The sequence below is a fragment of the Harmonia axyridis genome, chromosome 2 (genome assembly GCF_914767665.1).
Source record: "Harmonia axyridis chromosome 2, icHarAxyr1.1, whole genome shotgun sequence".
NCBI classification, from domain to species: Eukaryota; Metazoa; Arthropoda; class Insecta; order Coleoptera; family Coccinellidae; genus Harmonia; species Harmonia axyridis.
Genome location: NC_059502.1, coordinates 63,339,945 through 63,361,963, shown reverse-complemented (window position 1 = coordinate 63,361,963; position 22,019 = coordinate 63,339,945). Strand labels below are relative to the sequence as shown.

At 34.6% G+C, this 22,019-nt stretch overlaps 2 protein-coding genes across 3 annotated transcripts in view; both read right to left on the bottom strand.

Moving 5' to 3' along the window:
- Nucleotides 1–2,923, bottom strand: part of LOC123673499 (parathyroid hormone/parathyroid hormone-related peptide receptor-like) — a 94,767-nt gene extending 91,844 nt beyond the window's left edge. Inside the window, exon 1 of the mRNA XM_045608016.1 lies at nucleotides 2,788–2,923. The gene's annotated coding sequence lies outside the window, so the exon portion shown is untranslated. The remainder of the gene's footprint in view (nucleotides 1–2,787) is intronic.
- Nucleotides 2,924–12,744: 9,821 nt separating this feature from the next.
- The window catches only part of LOC123673010 (sialin), a 30,268-nt gene continuing 20,993 nt past the window's right edge, over nucleotides 12,745–22,019 (bottom strand). For both annotated transcript variants that reach the window (XM_045607391.1, XM_045607390.1), the window contains one exon: nucleotides 12,745–13,237. In XM_045607391.1, the coding sequence (XP_045463347.1) occupies nucleotides 12,989–13,237 (249 nt within the window). In that variant the 3' untranslated portion in view covers nucleotides 12,745–12,988. The remainder of the gene's footprint in view (nucleotides 13,238–22,019) is intronic.

Sequence of the window (22,019 nt, the reverse complement as noted above, 5' to 3'; positions counted from 1 at the left end):
GACAGTAACTTTGTTCAGAATTGAATGAAAGAAGGGGGAGTCGTGGGTTTATACCACACCTCTGGATGAAGAGAAATTGTTGTTTTTTGCAGTGCAATCATCCCCCGACATTATGACATGTAGTTGTGATACCTACGCCCAACTAATAATAATAATGAACCTTTCAGTAACGCAGTAATATCGATGTGTATTTCTATTGTATGTTGTCCTTTTAAATAGATGGCAATGGTGATATCAATTTAATTGAATTCGTTAGTGGTCGTTCCCCGAACAGATCGCTATATCGCTATATTGCTCACGATGTCCATATTTTTCAAATATTTATCTGAAAATAAAATAGTTTTGACGCAACTACTGTTGCCATGTCTATCCATATTCAAATTCAATCCTCTTCCGTCAGTTGTGTGATCTCCTCATTTGGAAATACTCCTTGCCAATGAAAAATATTTCCTTTCCTTTTTTAATATTTGAATTACAATTGTTTCATATACAGCAAATTCTTCAGATTTTGCATTTGCAATAACTGAATAGAATATAGGTGACTATGGGGTAAGTACGTATTACTAACAGGGGATTCTAGAGATTTCAAAATAAATCTTCTACAATACGGCGAGTTATTAACATCCAAATTGTAAGGAATTTAAGAAAGACTTAGCTGATTTCTTGAAGGTCTCTCAAATAATAAAGGAAATAATATTTCGCCTTTAAAATTAAGTTTCATTATAGTTGCTTCACGTGAATTGAGTTCACTCTTACTGCAGTATGTATAATTTTTATACACAATGGTGGACACATTTATCAAAGATCGAAGCTTCGAAAAAGTTCCAAATTATGTACGTTTCTGTAATAAATTTCATCACACAAGGAATTGAAATTTTTTACATCGCGACTTTTCTCAGAGTGCAAACTGAAATCGATCCTTCTACGTGAGATTGAGAAGATATCCATAATTGAAAACGTATTGCTGATCAGAATTCGAGTTCCTGAATATTCTTTGAGAGCGGAAAATTAATTTTTTCCTCATTAAATGCAAAAATATTCGGGACAAGGGTGTTTTCACAATCTGTTACATTTTTATTATCATTATATTTATCAGTTGCTGTTTCTGGAAACAAACCTTTGCTAGTTGTAAACCGGTTCTAGAGCGACTTGTATGATTCGCAATTGTAATTTTCTTTACATCCAAACCAATTCGTTTTGCACCTGTTTTCATCTATCCTGAATATTATATGTATTGAAATCATCTCCATTATTTTTCCTTTAGATGTCTTCAATTATCTGTATCTTGCGTTATATGAGTCCGATCGGGTTTCATTGGATGGCGTTGAAAAGATGAGATTTCGTACTACAAAAATTTTTGTGACATTTTGTGATTCTTTGACTCAGTTTAGCTTGAGCGTGCGTCAAAAATGGATACTAGCAAGAAGCAGAAAATACCTTATATTTTTCTTCGATGAAGGAGAAAATACAAACCAGGCGGCTGAAAATGTAAACAGTGTTATTGATCCTGATACTGCAACAGCTGATCAGTCATAATTTTCGTCGATTTTGTTCCTGTATTTCGATTCAATTTTCGAAAATGTCGATGAAATCATGGACATTGTCGAGTCCGACCGTCATGTAAGCACTGTTTCGATTGCTCATTAGCTGAAATTGCACAAAAACCGTTTGGAACCATTTGCTTCAATCTAGTTTCAAGACGAAACTCGATGTATGGATACCACAAGAGTTAAAGGCTCATCGACCGAATTTCCATCTATGAATCCCTGCTACATAGCAACAAAATTGACCAATTTTTGAAGCTGTTGGTGACTGGTGATGAAACGAGGATCACTTACGACAACGTCCAGCGAAAGCGGTCGTGGTAGAAGCACGGTGAGCTGGTGAAAACGATGGCCAAGCTAAGATTGAAGGCCGGGAAGAGTTTGCAGTGTGTTTGGTGGGTTTAGCAGGGAATTATCTACTAAGAGCTGCTCCCCTACGGCACAACTATCAACTTGGGACAGTCTGATGGAAGCAATCTCCAAGAAAAAAAAACTTAATATCAAAAAAGTTATTTTCAATGATAGTTAATAAAGATGTTTCTAGAATTGAATACATAAGAATTTACAATTTTCTACTGAAAATTTTTCAACCCGCTCGGAAAAAATGGTATAAAATTTTTGATGTTTCACCAAATGCTATTGAATCTGATCTTTAATTGTTTGCTTTGGAAATATCAGATTCTTCGTCAAAATTTGCATCACTTCTGGATATTTTTTAGGTAGAACAATATAAGAGAAAAAAATTTGTCAACAAAATTTTCGATAGGTGTGAATAGTTTGTGTTTATAGGCAATTTCGCGAATTAATTTTCTCGACCATTATATCACGATGAATGTCATGAGAGAAAGACAATATTATAGACCGAATTCACAAGAAAAATTTCTTCTTGATTCAAATAAATTAATATGTAATTTGTCAAAATTTTCCGTCAATATAATGTAATGCTGACATGAGTATAAGAAGAATATTTTGTGAAATAACGTCAGAATATTTTCCCTAATTTTGGGACAGCTGTGTAATGATTTCGTGTTTCAAAAATATATTGGTTATGTAAAAAATTATTTGTTTTTCTATAATATTTTATATCTAAAACTTACCTTTTTAGTTGTAACCAGAAATAAATTCATATCAAAATTTTAATTGAACAACCTGTGTATATCTAAAGATCCAAAATAATAATATTTCATCATAAAACTACAAAAAATAATTTAAAACTAACTATAGAATAAATAATTCCACTCACCCTGGCTCAATTGATAAAACAAAAACTTTTTCTGAAAGAAATGCAACAGTTGAAATTCGAAATTCGCGCAGTTCACGTTTGCGATGGAAGGGATGAAGCTCTTTCTCAGGAAGAGCGCGCCGAACTGGAATTTCGTGGAATGCATTCAGTTTGCCAGCTTCCACGCAAGCTCTTTCCATATTCAGTTCTCCAGTTCTTTTCAGTTGACTTTGAAACATGTGCGATTAGATTTATTTTCGAATTAATTCAGCAAAAGGCCCATTGAATTAATTCGAATTCTATAATGTTTCGGTCATTTATTTCTGAACAAATCGAGATATAGTAAGAACCATAGAGTAATAAACATAGATAGAGGAAGTATACTCAATTTTCACATGTCCCCAACATGGTTAGATTACGTTGTAGGATTGTGATATATTTTCAAATCCACAATTTTACTATATCTTTATGAATGATATTATATTGAATGAAATATATTTATTAGAATGATTCTCGATTAAATTCGGATATTTGGAATCCGATATTTTTCCTAATTGTTGAAATTATTATAATAAGAATATTTTTTATTTTCTGTATCTACTTGCTGAGATCCAATGTTTGTCAACTTTTGCTCTCCTAGTGTCATCGGTTGTTTCACGTCGTTTAGCGAGCTTGAAGTTTGTTTGCTGAATTTCTGATATATTTGGGTATTTATTTCAATATATTTTGAGTTAATATGGAACGTTCATTCACTATGAGACTTAAAAGTGCGTTCTTTGAGGAGAAACTCCCGAATTAAGTGAAATATCGTCTCACTGATTTGTTTTCATCTCCGCGCGCTTCATGTCAAAGTTAATAGTTTATATTGGGGACAAAATATGCAAACTGAAAATGACATATCGTCGGCTAAGAGTGTAAATCTGCTAAGTCCATTTTGAACAATTTCACAGGAGACCAAAAAAACCGTACAGTACAGTGTTATAATAATAATAATAAGAGAGTTTATTCATGAAAATACATTCAATAAACTCTATTGAATGTATTTTCATGAATAAACTGTGTTATAATAATAATAATAATAATAATAATAAGAGAGTTTATTCATGAAAATACATTCAATAGAGTTTATTGAATGTATTTTCATGAATAAACTCTCTTATTATTATTATTATAACACTGTACTGTACGGTTTTTTTGGTCTCCTGTGAAATTGTTCAAAATGGACTTAGCAGATTTACACTCTTAGCCGACGATATGCCTCTTCTATCTATGTTTATTACTCCGAGTTAAGAACTTAGAACCTACATACTTTACTTCGCCTCTAAGGATAGTAGAAGTACTTCATGCATCGTCATTTTTTCTACGTTTACCAAATTTGATATTAATTTTGGAAAATTTTCGTAGCCAGCAAAGAGTCCGGATGAAACACCGTTAAAATATGCGAAGCAGCGTGAGGATTGAGAGTAAATTTCTGGTGGAAAGTAATAACTGATGGCACGTGCTTGTAAAGGGTGTTATTTTTAGAGCTATAGGACTTAAAATTGCAATAAAACAACGATGGATTATTCGATTGACATGAATTTCATTTATCCGCAAGATAATCTTGTGGCATAACATTTTAAATATGATTTCTGGCATATGACCGCCACGGCTGGCTCGGATGTAGTCCAATCTGGACATCCAATTTTCGATGACTTTTTCCAACATTTGTGGCCGTATATCGGCAATAACACGGCGAATGTTGTCTTCCAAATGGTCAAGAGTTTGTGGCTTATCCGCATAGACCAATGACTTTACATAGCCCCACAGAAAGTAGTCTAGCGGTGTTAAATCACAAGATCTTGGAGGCCAATTCACAGGTCCAAAACGTGAAATTAGGCGGTCACCAAACGTGTCTTTCGATAAATCGATTGTGGCACGAGCTGTGTGACATGTTGCGCCGTCTTGTTGGAACCACAGCTCCTGGACATCATGGTTGTTCAATTCAGGAATGAAAAAGTTAGTAATCATGGCTCTATACCGATCACCATTGACTGTAACGTTCTGGCCATTATCGTTTTTGAAGAAGTACGGACCAATTATTCTACCAGCCCATAAAGCGCACCAAACAGTCAGTTTTTCTGGATGTAACGGTGGTTCGTCATACACTTGAGCATTAGCTTCACTCCAAATGCGGCAGTTTTGTTTGTTGAAGTAGCAACCAGAAGAGCGCTTAATCGCTAATGGACGTAGTGCGCGATACGTATTCCGCACAGAACCATTATTTTCGAAATGAAATTGCAATATTTGCAAGCGTTGTTCAGGCTTGAGTCTATTCATGATGAATTGCCAAACCAAACTGAGAATAAATCACTCGACAACTGTTAAATCGGTCGATATTTTGAACAGTAATGCTAACTTAAAGTTATATACCTCAAAAAAAACACTCTATATATGTGACTAACATATAAGACAGTAATTCAATAAGAAATTCTATTATTACTTTCATAAATCTTAAAAATTCTCAAATTATTTTTAATACTTTTGAAAATTAATCTAGTTTAGGACCAATCCAGAATACTTAATTTCATTTGAGATTTGGTGAGTCAATATTGTTGGCTGTGTTGGAAGATTGATGTACGAGCAGACCGGCACCACTTATTTAATCATCATTAAAAGTATTCAATAATCCCTCTACACCTTCTTAGCGGAGCATGCTGACTTTGGCAAAGAACAGTTGGTTTTAAAAAATATGCCGAGCTGCCCTGCTTTAATGAGTTTGACGAAGATTGTACTCCTTCTGGCTTGCAAATATTTAAGTTAATCTTGAGAAAATTATCGCGAAACATTTTTATATGTATGAAATGAAATGAGGATACTGCCTATTGTGCAATTGATTCCACAAAATCTAGGAATGTATTGCCAAAAACTAATATCATTTATATTGTTATGTAAATAATTTTAGTGCGCGCTTTGTATAATTCTCTAAGGTTGTATGTTTTTTACCCTGACCGATTCAAACCTGGTCAAATACTGGCGAAAAAGCAATAAAGGCAAACAATTCAAGTACTACCGACCGAAATGAAGACAACAAACTCATAGGAGAAGTTTCTCCTCATGAATATCGGAGAGCAAAAACAATTTTATACCAGAATCATAAAACCAATGTTGAACAACACAATATACCAAAACTATTATGCAGTCACTCAAGAGTTTAATTAATCATCACCAAACATCTCCAACAATCCGAATTAGAGGACAAAGGACAAACCAGCCTCACGCAAGTCCACTATTCGTCAGCTATCAAATTGGCTAAGCTGTTGAAAATATTTCCATCTTCTCACTCTAATGAACTGATTAAAGCAGCCATTCACGATGTATTAAACAATGATCAAATAATAATTGAAGCTAGAAATAATGACCATCTCTCACGTGTTTTGTACTCAAAACAGACCATATAACACAAACCAGTGTCGATAGTACGCCTTGAGAAACTGATTGATTTTTGAACTAAATTTAACGAAAATTTTCCTGCTTAAATATTCTATAGTTATGGTGACACAATCAACACGAATTTTACAAAGTATAATCGGAATAATCTACAATTTACAATACACAATAATTGGTATATTTTTTCCTTTTATTCTATGGTCCCTAAAATACACAACATACCCAGTTCAGAAAAAGTATAATGAATTTCTTCCTTAATCCAATTAGAGAAATGAAATCGCATCACATAATTAATGCCTGGAGTCCTACTGGAGGTAAATCCTGATTCCTGGCATCCGATTGGATTAATTTGGAGTGGACCCACTATGTTTTTCAATATTCAAATGAACAAAAGTTTATTTCTGTAATTTCCGAATAGAGCTCGACAAGAATTCAAATATTTATTCTAACATTGGATTACCTACATGCGTGTATCAGAATTGAATTAATAATATCGAGCTTTTTTCAACATAAAAAAATATTTTGATGCACTCAGTTTCCGGGAAGCAAACCTACCATAAACAGGTTTCCTGTTTGTCTGATTCGATAATCTCTTCTTTTTCACTGTGATAGTTGCTATCGCCGTGAAAATGAACCTTTGATATATGGAATTCCCCAATTGCATAAATATGATATACAAATTGATACGAAAACAATTATATGATCTTGAAATACTAATCGCAAATTGACCATTAGGACAATTAATTTTGACAATAATAAAATAAATAAATAAATAATTATAAAACTGACAAACAGCTGCAAGACCCAGAAGGAACTGTTTGAATTTTAATTTTTTTTTTTTTGGTAAAGCAAAGATAGTATAGCAAGGAGTATATAATTGAAATTTGGAGAAAAAACGCCGGGTTTAAAATTAGTTTTAATAAATTTGTTAATAATGTGTTTGTTCACCGCGATTACATATACACTCCCGAACACGTCTCAGCATTAATGCAATAAGATGGTCCATTTCTTCTTCAGGGATACTATCTCCAGCTACCTGTACTTCATGTCTCAAAGCCGCCAAAGTCCGTGGGATTGGAATAAATTTACAAGGCTTTTACCCATGATATCCCAAACATGCTCTATGGGCGAAGGAACTCTTTTTGTGATGTTTAGAGGGTAGTTAGAAGCACAATTTAAAATTATTTCTATATATACAGGTGTTCGAAAAAAATTAATAGAACAAAATTAACCTTTTTTCCTTGTAACACCCTATATATGAATCCGGAAATGGAATCGCTAGCTCAAAGAACTTCAGATCACTTTATCCTCAAAAGCACCATTCACAAGAAAATGGCAAAAAATTGAAAATTTGGAGTTTTTTATAATTGGTAATCAATGAAGAAAATAAAAATTGTTATCGTAATAAATTATCATATGGAATAGAGTAGTTGAGAAAATGATGATATTTTTCCTGGATGAATCTAGACTTATGCCAATATCTAAATTTCTGTAGACATAGGGTTCAGATGAAACATCAACAATCTAAAAGCCACGCGGAAAGCTACCAATTTCCAATCTTATATATTAGGACATCAATCTACGCATTCACTCTTCTGAAAACAGAACAGAAAGTTTGCTGACTGCCAAAAAGTTCTACGATTTATATACAAAATGACCTAGACTATTAGAAGACTGAAATCAATCTTGTGGTTGGAAGGCAGTTTCTGTAACAGCATCATCATTGTCAGCCTGGTATTTATGTGAACTGAGATAAAGCATGAAAAATTTTATAGTGCATTCAGTTTGAAAGCTCATATCTTGTGGTAATTCGTTTAATCCAATGGTGTTGATTTCACAACGCCTCTGCTATTATTTTCCAAATAGAAATGAATTATCTTCCCATTTCAGATAAATTGTATACAACTGTTCCTTGTGACTGATATTCCTCACCATTGAATATCTTCCCATTTGTGTGAAATTCATTCCACCTTATCAATCTTGTTGATATCAACAAGAAACTGTATTAAATGGATTCGGTTTTTTGTTTTATATTATTTGAAAATAGTTCTTTTCCTTTCGTTCAAATTATAGTATTTCAAAGTTTATGATGTGAAGGAAACATTTTTTTTCTCCCAACTAACCTTCATCGAAGGCACAAAATACTTGTGAAAACAATATTTATTAAATGTTACAGCTTTTGATGCGTGCTTTTACAAATAAATATTTCGAAAATTCATCATTCTAGAACAGGTGAAAACGGGGATTGTAACAATTCAAAAATTGCATATAAATGGTATTCCTGAAGCGATATATAAATAATATAAATTTTAAGTTTTATTATCATAATTCCTTAATTTTTCGAAAAATGAATTCTTTCGTGGAATTCGAAGTATTTGGGAGAAATGATAGCACACATAAAAAGTATGGCTGGCAATATTTATTTTCAAATTGGAATGATTTTGTGTAGAATATAGGAATACATATATTATTATAAATTCCCAAATACGTGCGTGTAACTTCATATAAAGCGTGTTTCATTGGTGTGCCATAATTATTTCGGCGAATCATTCTTGACTGATGGAATCAGCTATAAATAATTACTAAACTGGTCTGTATTGAATTTTCAGTGTTAATTTGTAACAGAAAAAGGTGAGTTTATTTTCATTTCAAAATAAGAATTATTGTTATTTACGATTGAACGGATATATCTTAAGATGTTCTCATTTATCGGATGTGTGAACATCTGTTTGAAAAAACGACAGGCGGTACGAATTTCCTCATCAAATTATGTTACCTCTGTTTATTCACATCTTATTTTCCATGATCTTCCCAATCTGTATTACCCAATTCTTTTATATCGGCTCATTAAAGTGAAGTATGTTCAGTTCCTCCTATTTCCCATTCTGTTAATTTTGTGAATTATATATATTTTTTCGTTTCTACCAACCATTCGGGGCAAAAATGGCGAATGCTTGCTGAGCACACTCTGGGGATACTATTGACGCTGAGACTATTATTTCTCACTCAGTTTGTCTGGAGATATATCATTAACAATGTGTTAACATGAATCTGTGTGATCTTAGTTATATCTCAGAGACAACAACGAATCATTCATTTGTCCGGGTTGCAAATCACGCAGAACATTGAGAAACCAATGTTTCTCAATCGTATCTCGTGATCAGGCTAAAGCGGATGGTAAAGGTGCCTCAGAAAACAGATACTTAGATGCTTTAAAGAATGTCCGAGATATCAGGTGCAATTTTTCCCCTCAGTACGAATAATAAAGATGTATCCGGTGACATTACAGACATTATTCATTTATTTCAACGGTACAACCATTTTACATGATAACAAAAAGAAATAAACAGTAATGAAATAAAGAAAATAATACAGCTCAGGTGAAGGTCCAGTAAATATATAAAAAAAAAGATGATCATGAAACAGTTTTATTCAAAAATCATTGAAATATCTTTTGATCGCTTAAGTAACTTAAGTATATTACCAATTTCTGCCCATTTTCTTTGTGCATTTTTTTGAGTTAATTGATTAGAGAATTAACCCTCTTCAAGATCTGCGTTATATTTCAAAAACTCAATCATAAAATTTTTTCGAATATCAGTTATTTGAATTCTTCTTTTAATTTGTTGGGACATGTTTAAATATATAGGGTGTTTTTTTTTCGAGGTATATAACTTTAAGTTGACATTACTGTTCAAGATGGCGACCGATTTAACAGCTGTCAAGTGATTTATTCTCAGTTTTGTTCGGCAATTCATCATGAATGGACTCACGCCTAAATAACGCTTGCAAATAGTGCAATTTTATTTCGAAAATAATGGATCTGTGCGGAATACGTATCGCGCATTACGTCCATTTTATTTTGTTCAGCGATGAAGCGCACTTCTGGTTGAATTTGAAATGTAATGCCACAAGATTATCTTACGGATAAATGAAATTCATGTCAATCGAATAATCCATCGTTGTTTTATTGCATTTTAAAGTTCTATAGCTCTAAAAAAAACACCCTTTCTTAGTGAACAATCTCTCTTCGAAATTTTTTTTTCAATTTGACTTGACAGAACATAACTTGATGACATTTTATCTCATCTGTGAAATTTAACAATGGTGTCGGCTTGTGGGAGCACACGTTTTCGAACGTGTACGTTTAAAGAACGAACGGTTGTCAAGAATATCATTTTGGAAAACGTTTGTCAAACGTGTACGTCAAAAAGATCACTTATCAAGTATACGGTCCCAGCTTTATACATTTTCGATTTCACCAATAAATTAAAACTGAGTGTTGCCAGGTCAGAGCTTCTACAGGTTGTGAATTCAATGGTTCACGGAGTCCAATCCAATGATAATTGCAATGAAATATTCATGATAATTTGTAATTTCGCGTTGAAATTTACCTCTGCTAATCGAAAAACGACTCGGATCAGGAAACCCAGCAAACTCGAAACCATCCACATTTGCGTTTCACTGTTTACGTGAGATTTCGTACCACGAGTGCAGAAATGACATAAGGTTTTACATACTTACTTGTTCTGGTCAATTTATTGGAATACAGAGTCCAATCCAGTGTTGACCGCAATGAAACATTTGTGGAAAGAACCTATGTAAAATGGGAGATGATATTTCCTCATTTTCAAAATAAAAGAAGAACCATGGATGGAATTGAATGAGAATCATCTGAAAAGCATAATGATTTGCTGCATTTGACATTCAATTTCATTAAAGAATTCTTCATTTCACAATTACGCTATTGACGTTTTAATGAAATAAGGTTGAAAACTGAACAAAATTGGTGAAAAATGAAAAGAGTCCCATTTATGAAATTTTTTTCATTGAAAACTAGTTGTAGATCGACTCCTCAACCCCTACAACTTAACACTTTGTGTAGAAGAATTGATACCTTCTTCTATACAAAGTCTTGAGATCTAGGGGTTTTCAGGCTTTTCTTCAGATTGTTTTCACAGAAACTATCTGTATGATCACCATCATCAAGGAGTATTTCAAAATAAAACTCAAGCCTTTAGGTTTGTTATGTCATCTATCGCTACCTGCTAGCTCCTGATTCCCTACTATTTAAGTCAAAGGTAGTCTGAAAATATGAAACGCCCTTCCACGTAGGTACTTGGAGAAAGGCGATCCACCAACTGGTACGACTAATAATAATAAATACTTTTTATTTCAGAATCGTCTCAAGTTTACAACATTGACTAACGGAAAATATAAGAAGCACATGAACAATTTCTAAGTAGTTACAGATAAACCTAGATAAACTGAAGGAATAGTTCAAGAAATGATGATTAAAATCGAATTAATCGAAAACAGTTGCAATCTATATCGGGGGAACAACAGTAAAGAAAGAGAAAGCAGGAAACGTCAAAATAGAAAATCAGACGATAAAATGGAAAAAGAAAGCAACACATCTGGGAGTAATACTAGATGAAAGGATGAATTTTAACAAATAGAAGAAAACAGAAAAAAGGCAAGGCAATTGCACGGGAGACTGTACCCGCTGCTTAACCCAGAAAGTAAACTTTCCTCAAAAAACAATCTGAAGATGATAAAAATAGTGCTGATACCAAGAATTACGTATGCAGGAGTAACCTGGTATAATACGGAAGACAATTATAAGGATGAGTTGCAAAGCACGCTAAATACAGTAATCAGAACAGCGATTGGCGCCCCATGGTATATAACCAACTAACAAATCAGAGAAGAATTGAAACTATTAAGAAAATAGTTAACAAACAAAGGAAGAAGACAATAGAGACTGAAATAGCATGAAAATAAGGAATTAAGACAGATACTACAAATCAAATTAAGAATGACAGATAAGAGGAAATACCTTTTCCAAAGAATCAAATAGAAGAAAAACTGACATGCATCAGAGAGGAAAGTCTTCCAATCAGTAGGAAATGAGAGAAATTAAAGTAGAGGTTTAGGGAATAAAGTTACAGCCCTTATACAAAATCAAGATCTGAGACTCGGAGAAAGGAACAAGGTCAACCCCATCTGGATGCCTGGCAACTCCGGGATACATGCCAATCAAACAGCAGCCAGTCATAAAGTGATGACAGTTAAGTAATGGGAACAAAAGAGGAAGCTTGCGTTATGGAGGACAATCAATAGTCAAAGACAGGCCAAGTCACTTCTCTCTTGCTCGTTGAGCTGGACTGAAGAGTTCTCTCAGAAACTGAGAACGAACTCACGGTACACTGTCCTGTGAGGTATCATCTGAAGAATATGGAAAAAGCGTCGGAGGAAACATGTCGCTTTTGTTAAGAAGCCTCTGTGAAGCTCTTCACCGGAAAAGGCTACAACACCTTGGCTCTTGGGTTTTAAAGCAGGAACACGTGATGGAAAAAGCTCCTAGAAAGGTAATAGAGTTCATTGAGATATTGCTGCTGGACTGGTAAATAGTTCGGGAAGGAACAATAGATCTTTAGGTCAAGGTGCATGGGAGGTCGGATGATCTTTGGACCCTCCTCTAATCTAATCTAAATCTGAAATTGTTACCTTGATTTCGATGCAAAAACCACAAAATATCAACAACAATATTTTCGAATGATTTATTAGACAAAAGTACAGTTATAAATAATTTGTACAAATGTAAAGTATACTTGAAGTATATTTCTCATTAGATTCTTTAAAAAGAATCAATTCTTATCCTGATTTAACAACAAATATTCATCGTGTAGTCATTTTAAAATGCATTATCTTCAAATAAAATCTGAATTTAAAGTTTAACTGATATTTCAATGTGAAAATTCATAATCACAAATAGTCAACTCATGAAAAATCATGTCTTTTCACTATGCTCTTTATTATTACTCGGTAACATTTCTTCTTCTTCTTCTTCATTTCTGTTAGATGTTTGCTTTTTCGAATTTTCAACAAATCGTAGCTCGACGGCTTCCTTTAGTTCGTTACTGTAGGCGTCATTCCAGGGCATCAACTTAGATGACGAAAAAATTGAATACAGTACTCCAGTAACCATGAGTATCGAAGCCGATATGAGGTAGATTTTCTGCCACTGATGAATGGTTTGCTGGAATGAAAAAAATCTGCTATCAGTGGAACAATATGGCATTAGAGGACATCTATTAAAATTATTTGGATTATATTTTGAGAAACGTAAACATATTATAGTGTTGATAGCAGCTGATTATGCAGAATTAAATCTTTATTCTCATTGAGAGTAAAACATTGAGAAGCATATAAGTAGATATGTATTTGAATTTAATTTATTCGAGTGTTCCAAATTCGTTAACTAGTGAGCGTATCTCAGAATTTGGAGGTAGAAAAAAATGAATGGCACATTTTCGTGATCGATTTTTGAGATCCTTTCACTTAAAAATGAGTTTGGGACACCAGATACATTATATACTGGTAATTGGTATTTTCATTGTGTCTGGTGACACGATTAACTTGAATTTTTTTCATTGAGTTTCCAAATATTCTATAACTCTATTCTATTATATGTATAACTTTGCTTTCGTTATTTTGCGATAGAATGCTGTAGCGGTAATTGGTTGTTGAAATAAATAAATCGTAGAAGTCATACAATATGTTTAGGAATTTGTGAACATAACGCCATCGACATGTTAGTCGATTTGTGTCTGCAACATAAAGTTATTCTCTATTGAACATGTCAGCTTACGTGTCCAATTCTAGTAATTTGCAGGAGGTTTCAATTTTATGCTTTAATATGAAGAAATCTGCGGCTGAGGCTCATAGAATGCTCTAAAATACTGACATGATGGTGAAAGAGAGAAGGTTTTCGAAGATGCAGAGTTGGAGGCATCACTTGATCAAGACTCTTGTCAAACACAACAAGAATTGGTAGGATCATTGGGAGTGCCGCAACAAGCCATTTCAAAAAGGCTGAAAATTATAGAAATGATTCAGAAATAAGGAAATTGGGTGCCGTATGAGTTGAAGCCGACATATTTTGAACGGCGTTTGCTTGCGTGTGAACAGCTGCTTTCAAAACAAAGACGAAAGAGATTTACGCATCGCATTATTACTGAAGACGAAAAATGGATTCATTACGATAATCCAAAACGCAAAAAATTATAGGGAAATCCGGTCATGCTTCCACGTCGACGACCAAACCAAATATTCACAGTTCAAAGGTCATGCTCAATATTTGGTGGGATCAGCTCGGCGTAGTGTAGTATGAGTTGTTGAAACCGATTGAAACAAACACAGGCGACCGTCATCGAACGCAATTAATGCGTTTAAGCCGAGCATTGAAAGACGAACGGCAGCAATACAACGAGAGACATGATGTACTGATTTTACAGCTGCGAAAGTGATCAAGACATACTTGGAAACGTTGTAATGGGAAGTCCTACCCCACCCGCTGTATTCTCCAGACGTTGCGCTCTCGGACTATCACTTGTTTCGATCAATGGCAAATGGCCAGGCTGACCAGCACTTCCGGTCTTATGAAGAAGTATAAATGGGATCGATTCGTGGATCGCTTCAAAAGATGACAAGTTTTTTTCAACGCGAGATTCGTGCCCTGCCCGAAAGATTGAAGAAAGAATTGGCCAGCGATGGATAATACTTTAAATCATAAATGTACCTATGTAGTATCCAGTCCTACACCTATAACCAGTTTTTTGCAATAAAGCCTCGAATTTCGGAAAACCGGCAGAAGCAAAGTTGTACGCCTATGTATATCTGGATGTAAAATGCCATCTCCATAAAATTTCTTGTTTTGAAATTAAAGGTAGAACAAAATTTCAAACGGTAATATTCATGGCTCCTTGACAACTCCCACTAATAGTAGATAATGTTCTGGCAATTGTTATTTCTGGATAAGGTCAGCAATGAGGTTGTTGAATAGGGATTAACGTAAGAGTATGATCCAGGGGTGAATCCACGGATGAGCTTCATTCTACTAATTACTCGAACTGTCCTTCCCAGCAAGATTCGTGATATTATAACAAAGACCCTTGAATAATAGCAGAATCATCATCTAAACGGAAAGCGACAATAACCCCCTTTATGTATTTCTTGATTAAGAACAGAACATCAAGATTAATCTACACTCATGAAATTCTAATTCCATTTCATAATCTCTACGCATATAATTGTATGCTTAATTGAATTCAGTTACACTCTCTTGGAATTCAGTATACCAAGTGCAGCCTACATTTCAAAAACAGTCGAATTTAGATATCTAAAGGGTGTTTTTTTAGAGCTATAGAACTTTAAATTGCAATAAAAGAACGATGGATCATTCGATTGACATGAATTTTATTTATCCGCAAGATAATCATGTGGCATTAGGACATTTTAAATATGATTTCTGGCATATAACTGCCACGGCTGGCTTGGATGTAGTCCAATCTGGACGTCCAATTTTCGATGACTTTTTCCAACATTTGTGGCCGTATATCGGAAATAACACGGCGAATAATGTCTTTCAAATGGTCAAGGGTTTGTGACTTATCCGCATAGACCAATGACTTTACATAGCCCCACAGAAAGTAATTTAGCGGTGTTAAATCACAAGATCTTGGAGGCCAATTCACAGGTCCAAAACGTGGAATTAGGCGGTCACCAAACGTGTCTTTCAATAAATCGATTGTGGCACGAGCTGTGTGACATGTTGCGCCGTCTTGTTGGAACCACAGCTCCTGGACATCATGGTTGTTCAATTCAGGAATGAAAAAGTTAGTAATCATGGCTCTATATCGATCACCATTGACTGTAACGTTTTGGCCATCATCGTTTTTGAAGAAGTACGGACCAATGATCCCACCAGCCCATAGAGCGCACCAAACAGTCAGTTTTTCTGGATGTAACGGTGTTTCGACATTCACTTGAGGATTAGCTTCACTCCAAATGCGGCAGTTTTGTTTGTTGACGTAGCCATTCAACCAGAAGTGCGCTTCATCGCTAATGGATGTAGAGCGCGATACGTATTCTGCACAGAACCATTATTTTCGAGATGAAATTGCACTATTTGCAAGCATTATTCAGACGTGAGTCTATTCATGATAAATTGCCAAACCAAACTGAGAATAAATCACTTAACATCTGTTGAATCGGTCGCCATCTTGAACAGTAATTCCAACTTTAAGTTATATACCTCGAAAAAAAACACCCTATATATTTGATATTTTTATCACACTTGAATTGAATTCAAGTACATGCGAATTTTGAACGTTGGGTTTCCTATATTTCATATCGAGTTATGTTTTAGCCCTTTTTAAGTTATTATGATTTTAGTTTTGGCAACGTCGCGCATTCTGGGAATTCGAGACGTATGTTTTGTCAGATAGAAGAAATAAGTCAGATGTATCGGTATCGGCGGTCGGAAAGAATAGTTAAAGGTTGTTAGTATAAAGTTTTCGGTGTTAATCAAAACGGTTTTGGTTTAATTAACGGACATTTTAAATATATTAGGATTACAGTTCATTAGAAGGTCAGTTTGCATTGTATAAGTCCCATTTTGTTCCATTTCAATCCTTATACCCTGTTCCCTTACATCCTTATACAGTGCGGCGCTGTGTGGACGCAAGAGAGCAGTTTATATTGGTAAGACAATTTATAACATCATTTTATTGGTTCAAATATAGGGAAAATGCAACATTTTTTGGTCCTTCGAGCCGGATTTTTTGAACTTTAATTCAAGTTTCGGTTACATTTATTTTAGTTCAATCGGTATTCAGAGTTTCGGAACTCATTTTCATTTCATTCCTAATTGTATTCGGAAATATTAATTCAGTTTATTTTGTTCGTTCATACGGTATTGAACGAAGTAAAAACGTGCGGTAGTTTTTGTATTTTTTTCAGCGGTTATCAAATACGATTCGAGTCCCAGAGTAAGCCTTGTTGCCAAGCGTACACAAAAGTATTCAATTCACAGTTTAGATTCGCGGGGTTAGTTTTCGAGTATTCTGCGCACTTGACTTTCAACACAATGGGTGGAACGTCAACTGAACGGAAAATTAAGATGCTTATTGCTAAGAAAGAATCTTTATTTTCGATATTGCAGAATTTATTGGATTTGTCAAAATCATTAACAAGTGAAGTAGCTAAAACTAAATTTTTAACAATGGTCAGTTCAATCAATTCAACAAAGAATGACCTACTGAAAATAATAGATAATATAACAGAGCTTAGTTTTGAAATTAATGATGAGTTCGAACCGGACTTCAATATATTTAGAACCATTGATGAAATGTGTTGTCATATTCAATTTTCAGCGGCTAAATTGGAACGAGAACAAATTCAGAAAGATGTTTCTTCGGTTAATGTTGAACCTCAGGGATTGATACGTAATCTTCCTACACTACCGAAGATTGAATTGCCGGAATTTTCGGGAAATATTAGAGAATGGGAAACCTTTTATTCAATATTCAAGAGTTTGATACATGAAAATAAGTTACTTACGGATACTGATAAAGTGAATTATTTGGTAGGTCGTTTGAAAGGATCTGCGTTGACTATTTGTTCTTCATTAGCTCCTACTGGAGAAAATTATGAAATCATTTGGAATTCGCTTGTGGAAAAATATCAGGATAAGCGCGCTCTTGCAACTAATTATCTACGCCAAATTTTAGAGTTCAAATCGATACAGGGTGAGTCATCTAAGGGTCTCAATATATTTTTGGAAAAATTTGATTGTGCGGTACAGGCTTTGAAAAAGCTTAAATTAGATGATATGTCGGACTTCATTTTAATGCATCAGGCCCTTTCTAAGCTTGATTCTGATACGGTGAGATCGTTTGAAATGACTATTAGGGGTAATGGGATACCTACCTATGAAAATGTGATTAAGTTTGTGAAGGAACAATCGAAAATTTTGGCTCTAAATCAGCAATCAATCATTAGTAGAGGTGATAGCTATAAAACTCGTAATTCGAAATCGTTTTTTGTACATCAAAATAATTCTTGTTTAGGAATGGATCGATCGAATATATGTATTTTTTGTAATCGGAAAAATCATTCGGGAGTAGATGTGATAAATTTAAACAACTGTCGCCATCTAAACGATATGCTACAGTACGGGATAACAACTGGTGCTATAATTGCTTATCGCCAAATCACGGAGTAAGAGACTGTCCTTCAGACAAATTATGTTCAGAGTGTTCCAGAAAACACCACTTCCTATTACATTTGGGACGTATACAGGGTGAACTGGAAAAATATCCAAATTCGAAATCGGATTCGAATACAAATACGTTGGTTTCAACAGATAACAATTTTTGTGCTACTGCTTTGGGTGATCGGGATACTCATACGGTTTTATTGTCGACGGTTGTGGTAAATGTTTTAAACGGTTCGGGTGGTTTGAAAACAGCTAGGTTTTTAGTAGATAGTGGCAGTCAGGTTAACTTACTTACTTATAGGTGTTGTAAGAAATTAGGATTGAAATTTTCACAATGTTCAACGTCAATTCATGGGGCTGGATTCAGTTCAAATTCAATTAAAGGTTTTACAAGTATTACTGTTTCGTCTAGGTATGATTTTACTAAGAAATATTCTATTGAGGCATTTTTAGTAGATAAAATTACGGATAAACTTCCAATAGCCAAAATTGATCGCGGTGTTTTAAAGAATTTTGGAAATATACAATTGGCAGATGAAAAATTTGACGAACCGGCTGAAGTTGATGGCATTATGGGGGCGGATCTTTTCTCGATTATTGTGGGTAATTCGGTACCATCAGCATCGGGATCTCCAGTGGCGGTACAAACGGTATTTGGTCATATGATTATGGGAAAGGTTCGTAAGTTAGAGTCAAAGGGGGAGTTCGGTGTATTCTTCAGTTTAGGGGAGGAGTGTCGGTTAAATGACTTGGTTAATAAATTTTGGGAGATGGAACAAGTTCCAAAGAATATTTTGCCGGACCCAGCTGAAGAAATATGCGAAAATTTGTTTTCTACATCTTTTAGTAGAGATTATGAGGGACGTTTCACGGTAGCGCTTCCTTTTAAGAATTCTCCGAATACTTTGGGTAATTCTAAGACAACGGCATTGATTCGGCTCTATTCATTAGAAAGAAGGTTGGCGAAATTTCCGGAGTTTCGTTTGAGTTATAATGAGATAATGAAAGAAGCAATTCAGTTAGGTTATATGCATTTGGTTGAGGATGAATATTTAAAAGATTCAGAACCTGCGTATTACATTCCTCATCATGCTATTGTTAAACAAGGTAGTTCGAGTACGCCAATTCGTGTGGTTTTAGATGCTAGTACATCATCCGATAATGATGTTTCGTTGAACGACATTTTACATGGTGGTCCAAAACTACAAACCGATCTATTTTCTTTATTGCTGAATTTTAGGTTGTTTAGAATAGCGATTACAGCGGATATTCGACGAATGTATCATCAAATAAAATTGGTTGATTATCAATGGAGGTTTCAAAGATTGCTTTGGCGTTTCAGTCCTGATGATCCGGTTCGGGTATTTGAATTCAATCGTTTAGCATTTGGGGTAAAATCAAGTCCATATTTGGCTCTTCGTACTATAAAGCAATTGATAAAAGAAAATGGATGTAGTTATCCTTTAGCAACGAAAATAGTTTCGACAGATGTTTACATAGATCATAGATGATTTGGTTTGCAGCATTCCTTCGGAAGAGGAAGCATTTGATTTGTGTTCACAATCAGTGTCATTATTCGCAGAAGAAAAATTCGAGTTAGTTAAGTGGTCTTCTAACTCTTTCGATCTATTGAAGTTAATTCCTAATGATCAACAACTTGTAAATTCGGTAACATTTGGAGCGGAGACAAAAACTGGGTGTTATGTGTCGATTCGGAATTTAGCGAATGAATCGTTTTATACAATGTTTTCTAGAGTTTCGTCTTGGATTTCTATTTTGCGGATTACGGTTTGGTTACTTAGATTTTTGAGGAAGCCTCCCAAGAGAAATTTTATTATAGCTGATGATTTGAAAAAAGCGGAGATTGTATTGATAAAAATTGTTCAGAATAAAGCATTCGGATCGGAAATAAGGTTATTGAATTTAGAAAAAGAGATCTACGGAAAATTACGCAAATTGACTCCCTTCATCAAAGATGGAGTTCTCAGGGTGGGGGGACGATTAGAAAATTCTTCGCTCAAGTTTGCTAGCCAACACCCCATTCTATTTCCAGGCAAAGATCCTTTCACAGTAAAATTAATTCAATACTATCATAAAATAAATCTCCATACTGGTTCATTTCTTTTGGAAGCGTTGTTGAGACAAAAATATTGGATAGTAGGTGGTCGTAATGTTATACGACAGCAGATACATGCCTGTAATCATCGTTTTAGGGTAAAGCCAAAAAATAATTATCCTCTGATGGCGAATTTGCCTGCTTCAAGGGTGAATTCTACTAAAGTAATTTCTCAAACGGGGGTAGATTACTTTGGACCGTTCGAAATATCACTCGGTAAAAATAGAAAAATTCAAGTATATAAGGGATATGTTTGTTTGTTTATATGTATCAGCGTAAAAGCAGTTCATTTGGAACTCGTCAGTTCCTTATCTACGGATCATTTTTTGCAAGCGTTTAAACGGTTTTTATCTCGACGGGGTACTTGTAATGTTCTGTATTCAGATAGGGGCACTAACTTTGTGGGTGCTGAAAAAGTTCTTTGCGAAATTAATGAATTTATTGATTCGGATCAATTTATAACTTCTTTTCAAAATGAATTAGTTTTGAATGGTATTGAGTGGAATTTTAATACGGCCGGGGCACCCCACATGGGCGGTTTGTGGGAGAGCAATGTTAAATCGGCTAAGAATCTGATTTATAAGGTAATAGGTACTCAAATTCTAACTTTTGAAGAGTTCAGCACTTTATTGAATTCACGTCCTCTTTGTCGTCTGTCATCAGATTCAAGTGCACCGGAAGCATTAACACCTTCACATTTTTTGACAATGTCACCATTAAAATGTATTCCATCGCATGATTTGTCGGATATCAAGTTGAATAGGGTTGATCGTTTTCAACTGATTGACCGGATGGTTCAGGATTTCTGGAAACGCTGGAAATTAGAGTATCTAACGACTTCACAAACTCGGGAGAAATGGCATTTGAAATGCTCAAATATTGAAGTTGGCACGGTTGTCATATTAAAGTGTGAAAATTCGCCACCACTGCATTGGCCATTGGCGTTGGTCACAGAGGTCCATCCCGGAAAAGATGGTATAGTCCGTAATGTAACGCTGAAAACGAGTAAAGGTACCTATACACGACCTGTAGTAAAGGTATGTCCTTTACCGACCCAGTAGTCAGAAGAGTTGACTACTATATATATTTTTTTTTTGGTAGGTTAGTTTTTGTTTCTTTTTTGGTGAATTTTTTTTTTATAGTGGATGATTTTGACAAGTTCATTATTGAAAGGTATTTGATTTCAAAGTGACTGAAATTGAGTTTTCAGGGCGGGGGGTATGTTTTAGCCCTTTTTAAGTTATTATGATTTTAGTTTTGGCAACGTCGCGCATTCTGGGAATTCGAGACGTATGTTTTGTCAGATAGAAGAAATAAGTCAGATGTATCGGTATCGGCGGTCGGAAAGAATAGTTAAAGGTTGTTAGTATAAAGTTTTCGGTGTTAATCAAAACGGTTTTGGTTTAATTAACGGACATTTTAAATATATTAGGATTACAGTTCATTAGAAGGTCAGTTTGCATTGTATAAGTCCCATTTTGTTCCATTTCAATCCTTATACCCTGTTCCCTTACATCCTTATACAGTGCGGCGCTGTGTGGACGCAAGAGAGCAGTTTATATTGGTAAGACAATTTATAACATCATTTTATTGGTTCAAATATAGGGAAAATGCAACAAGTTATAATATCCTCCTTTTTTTTAA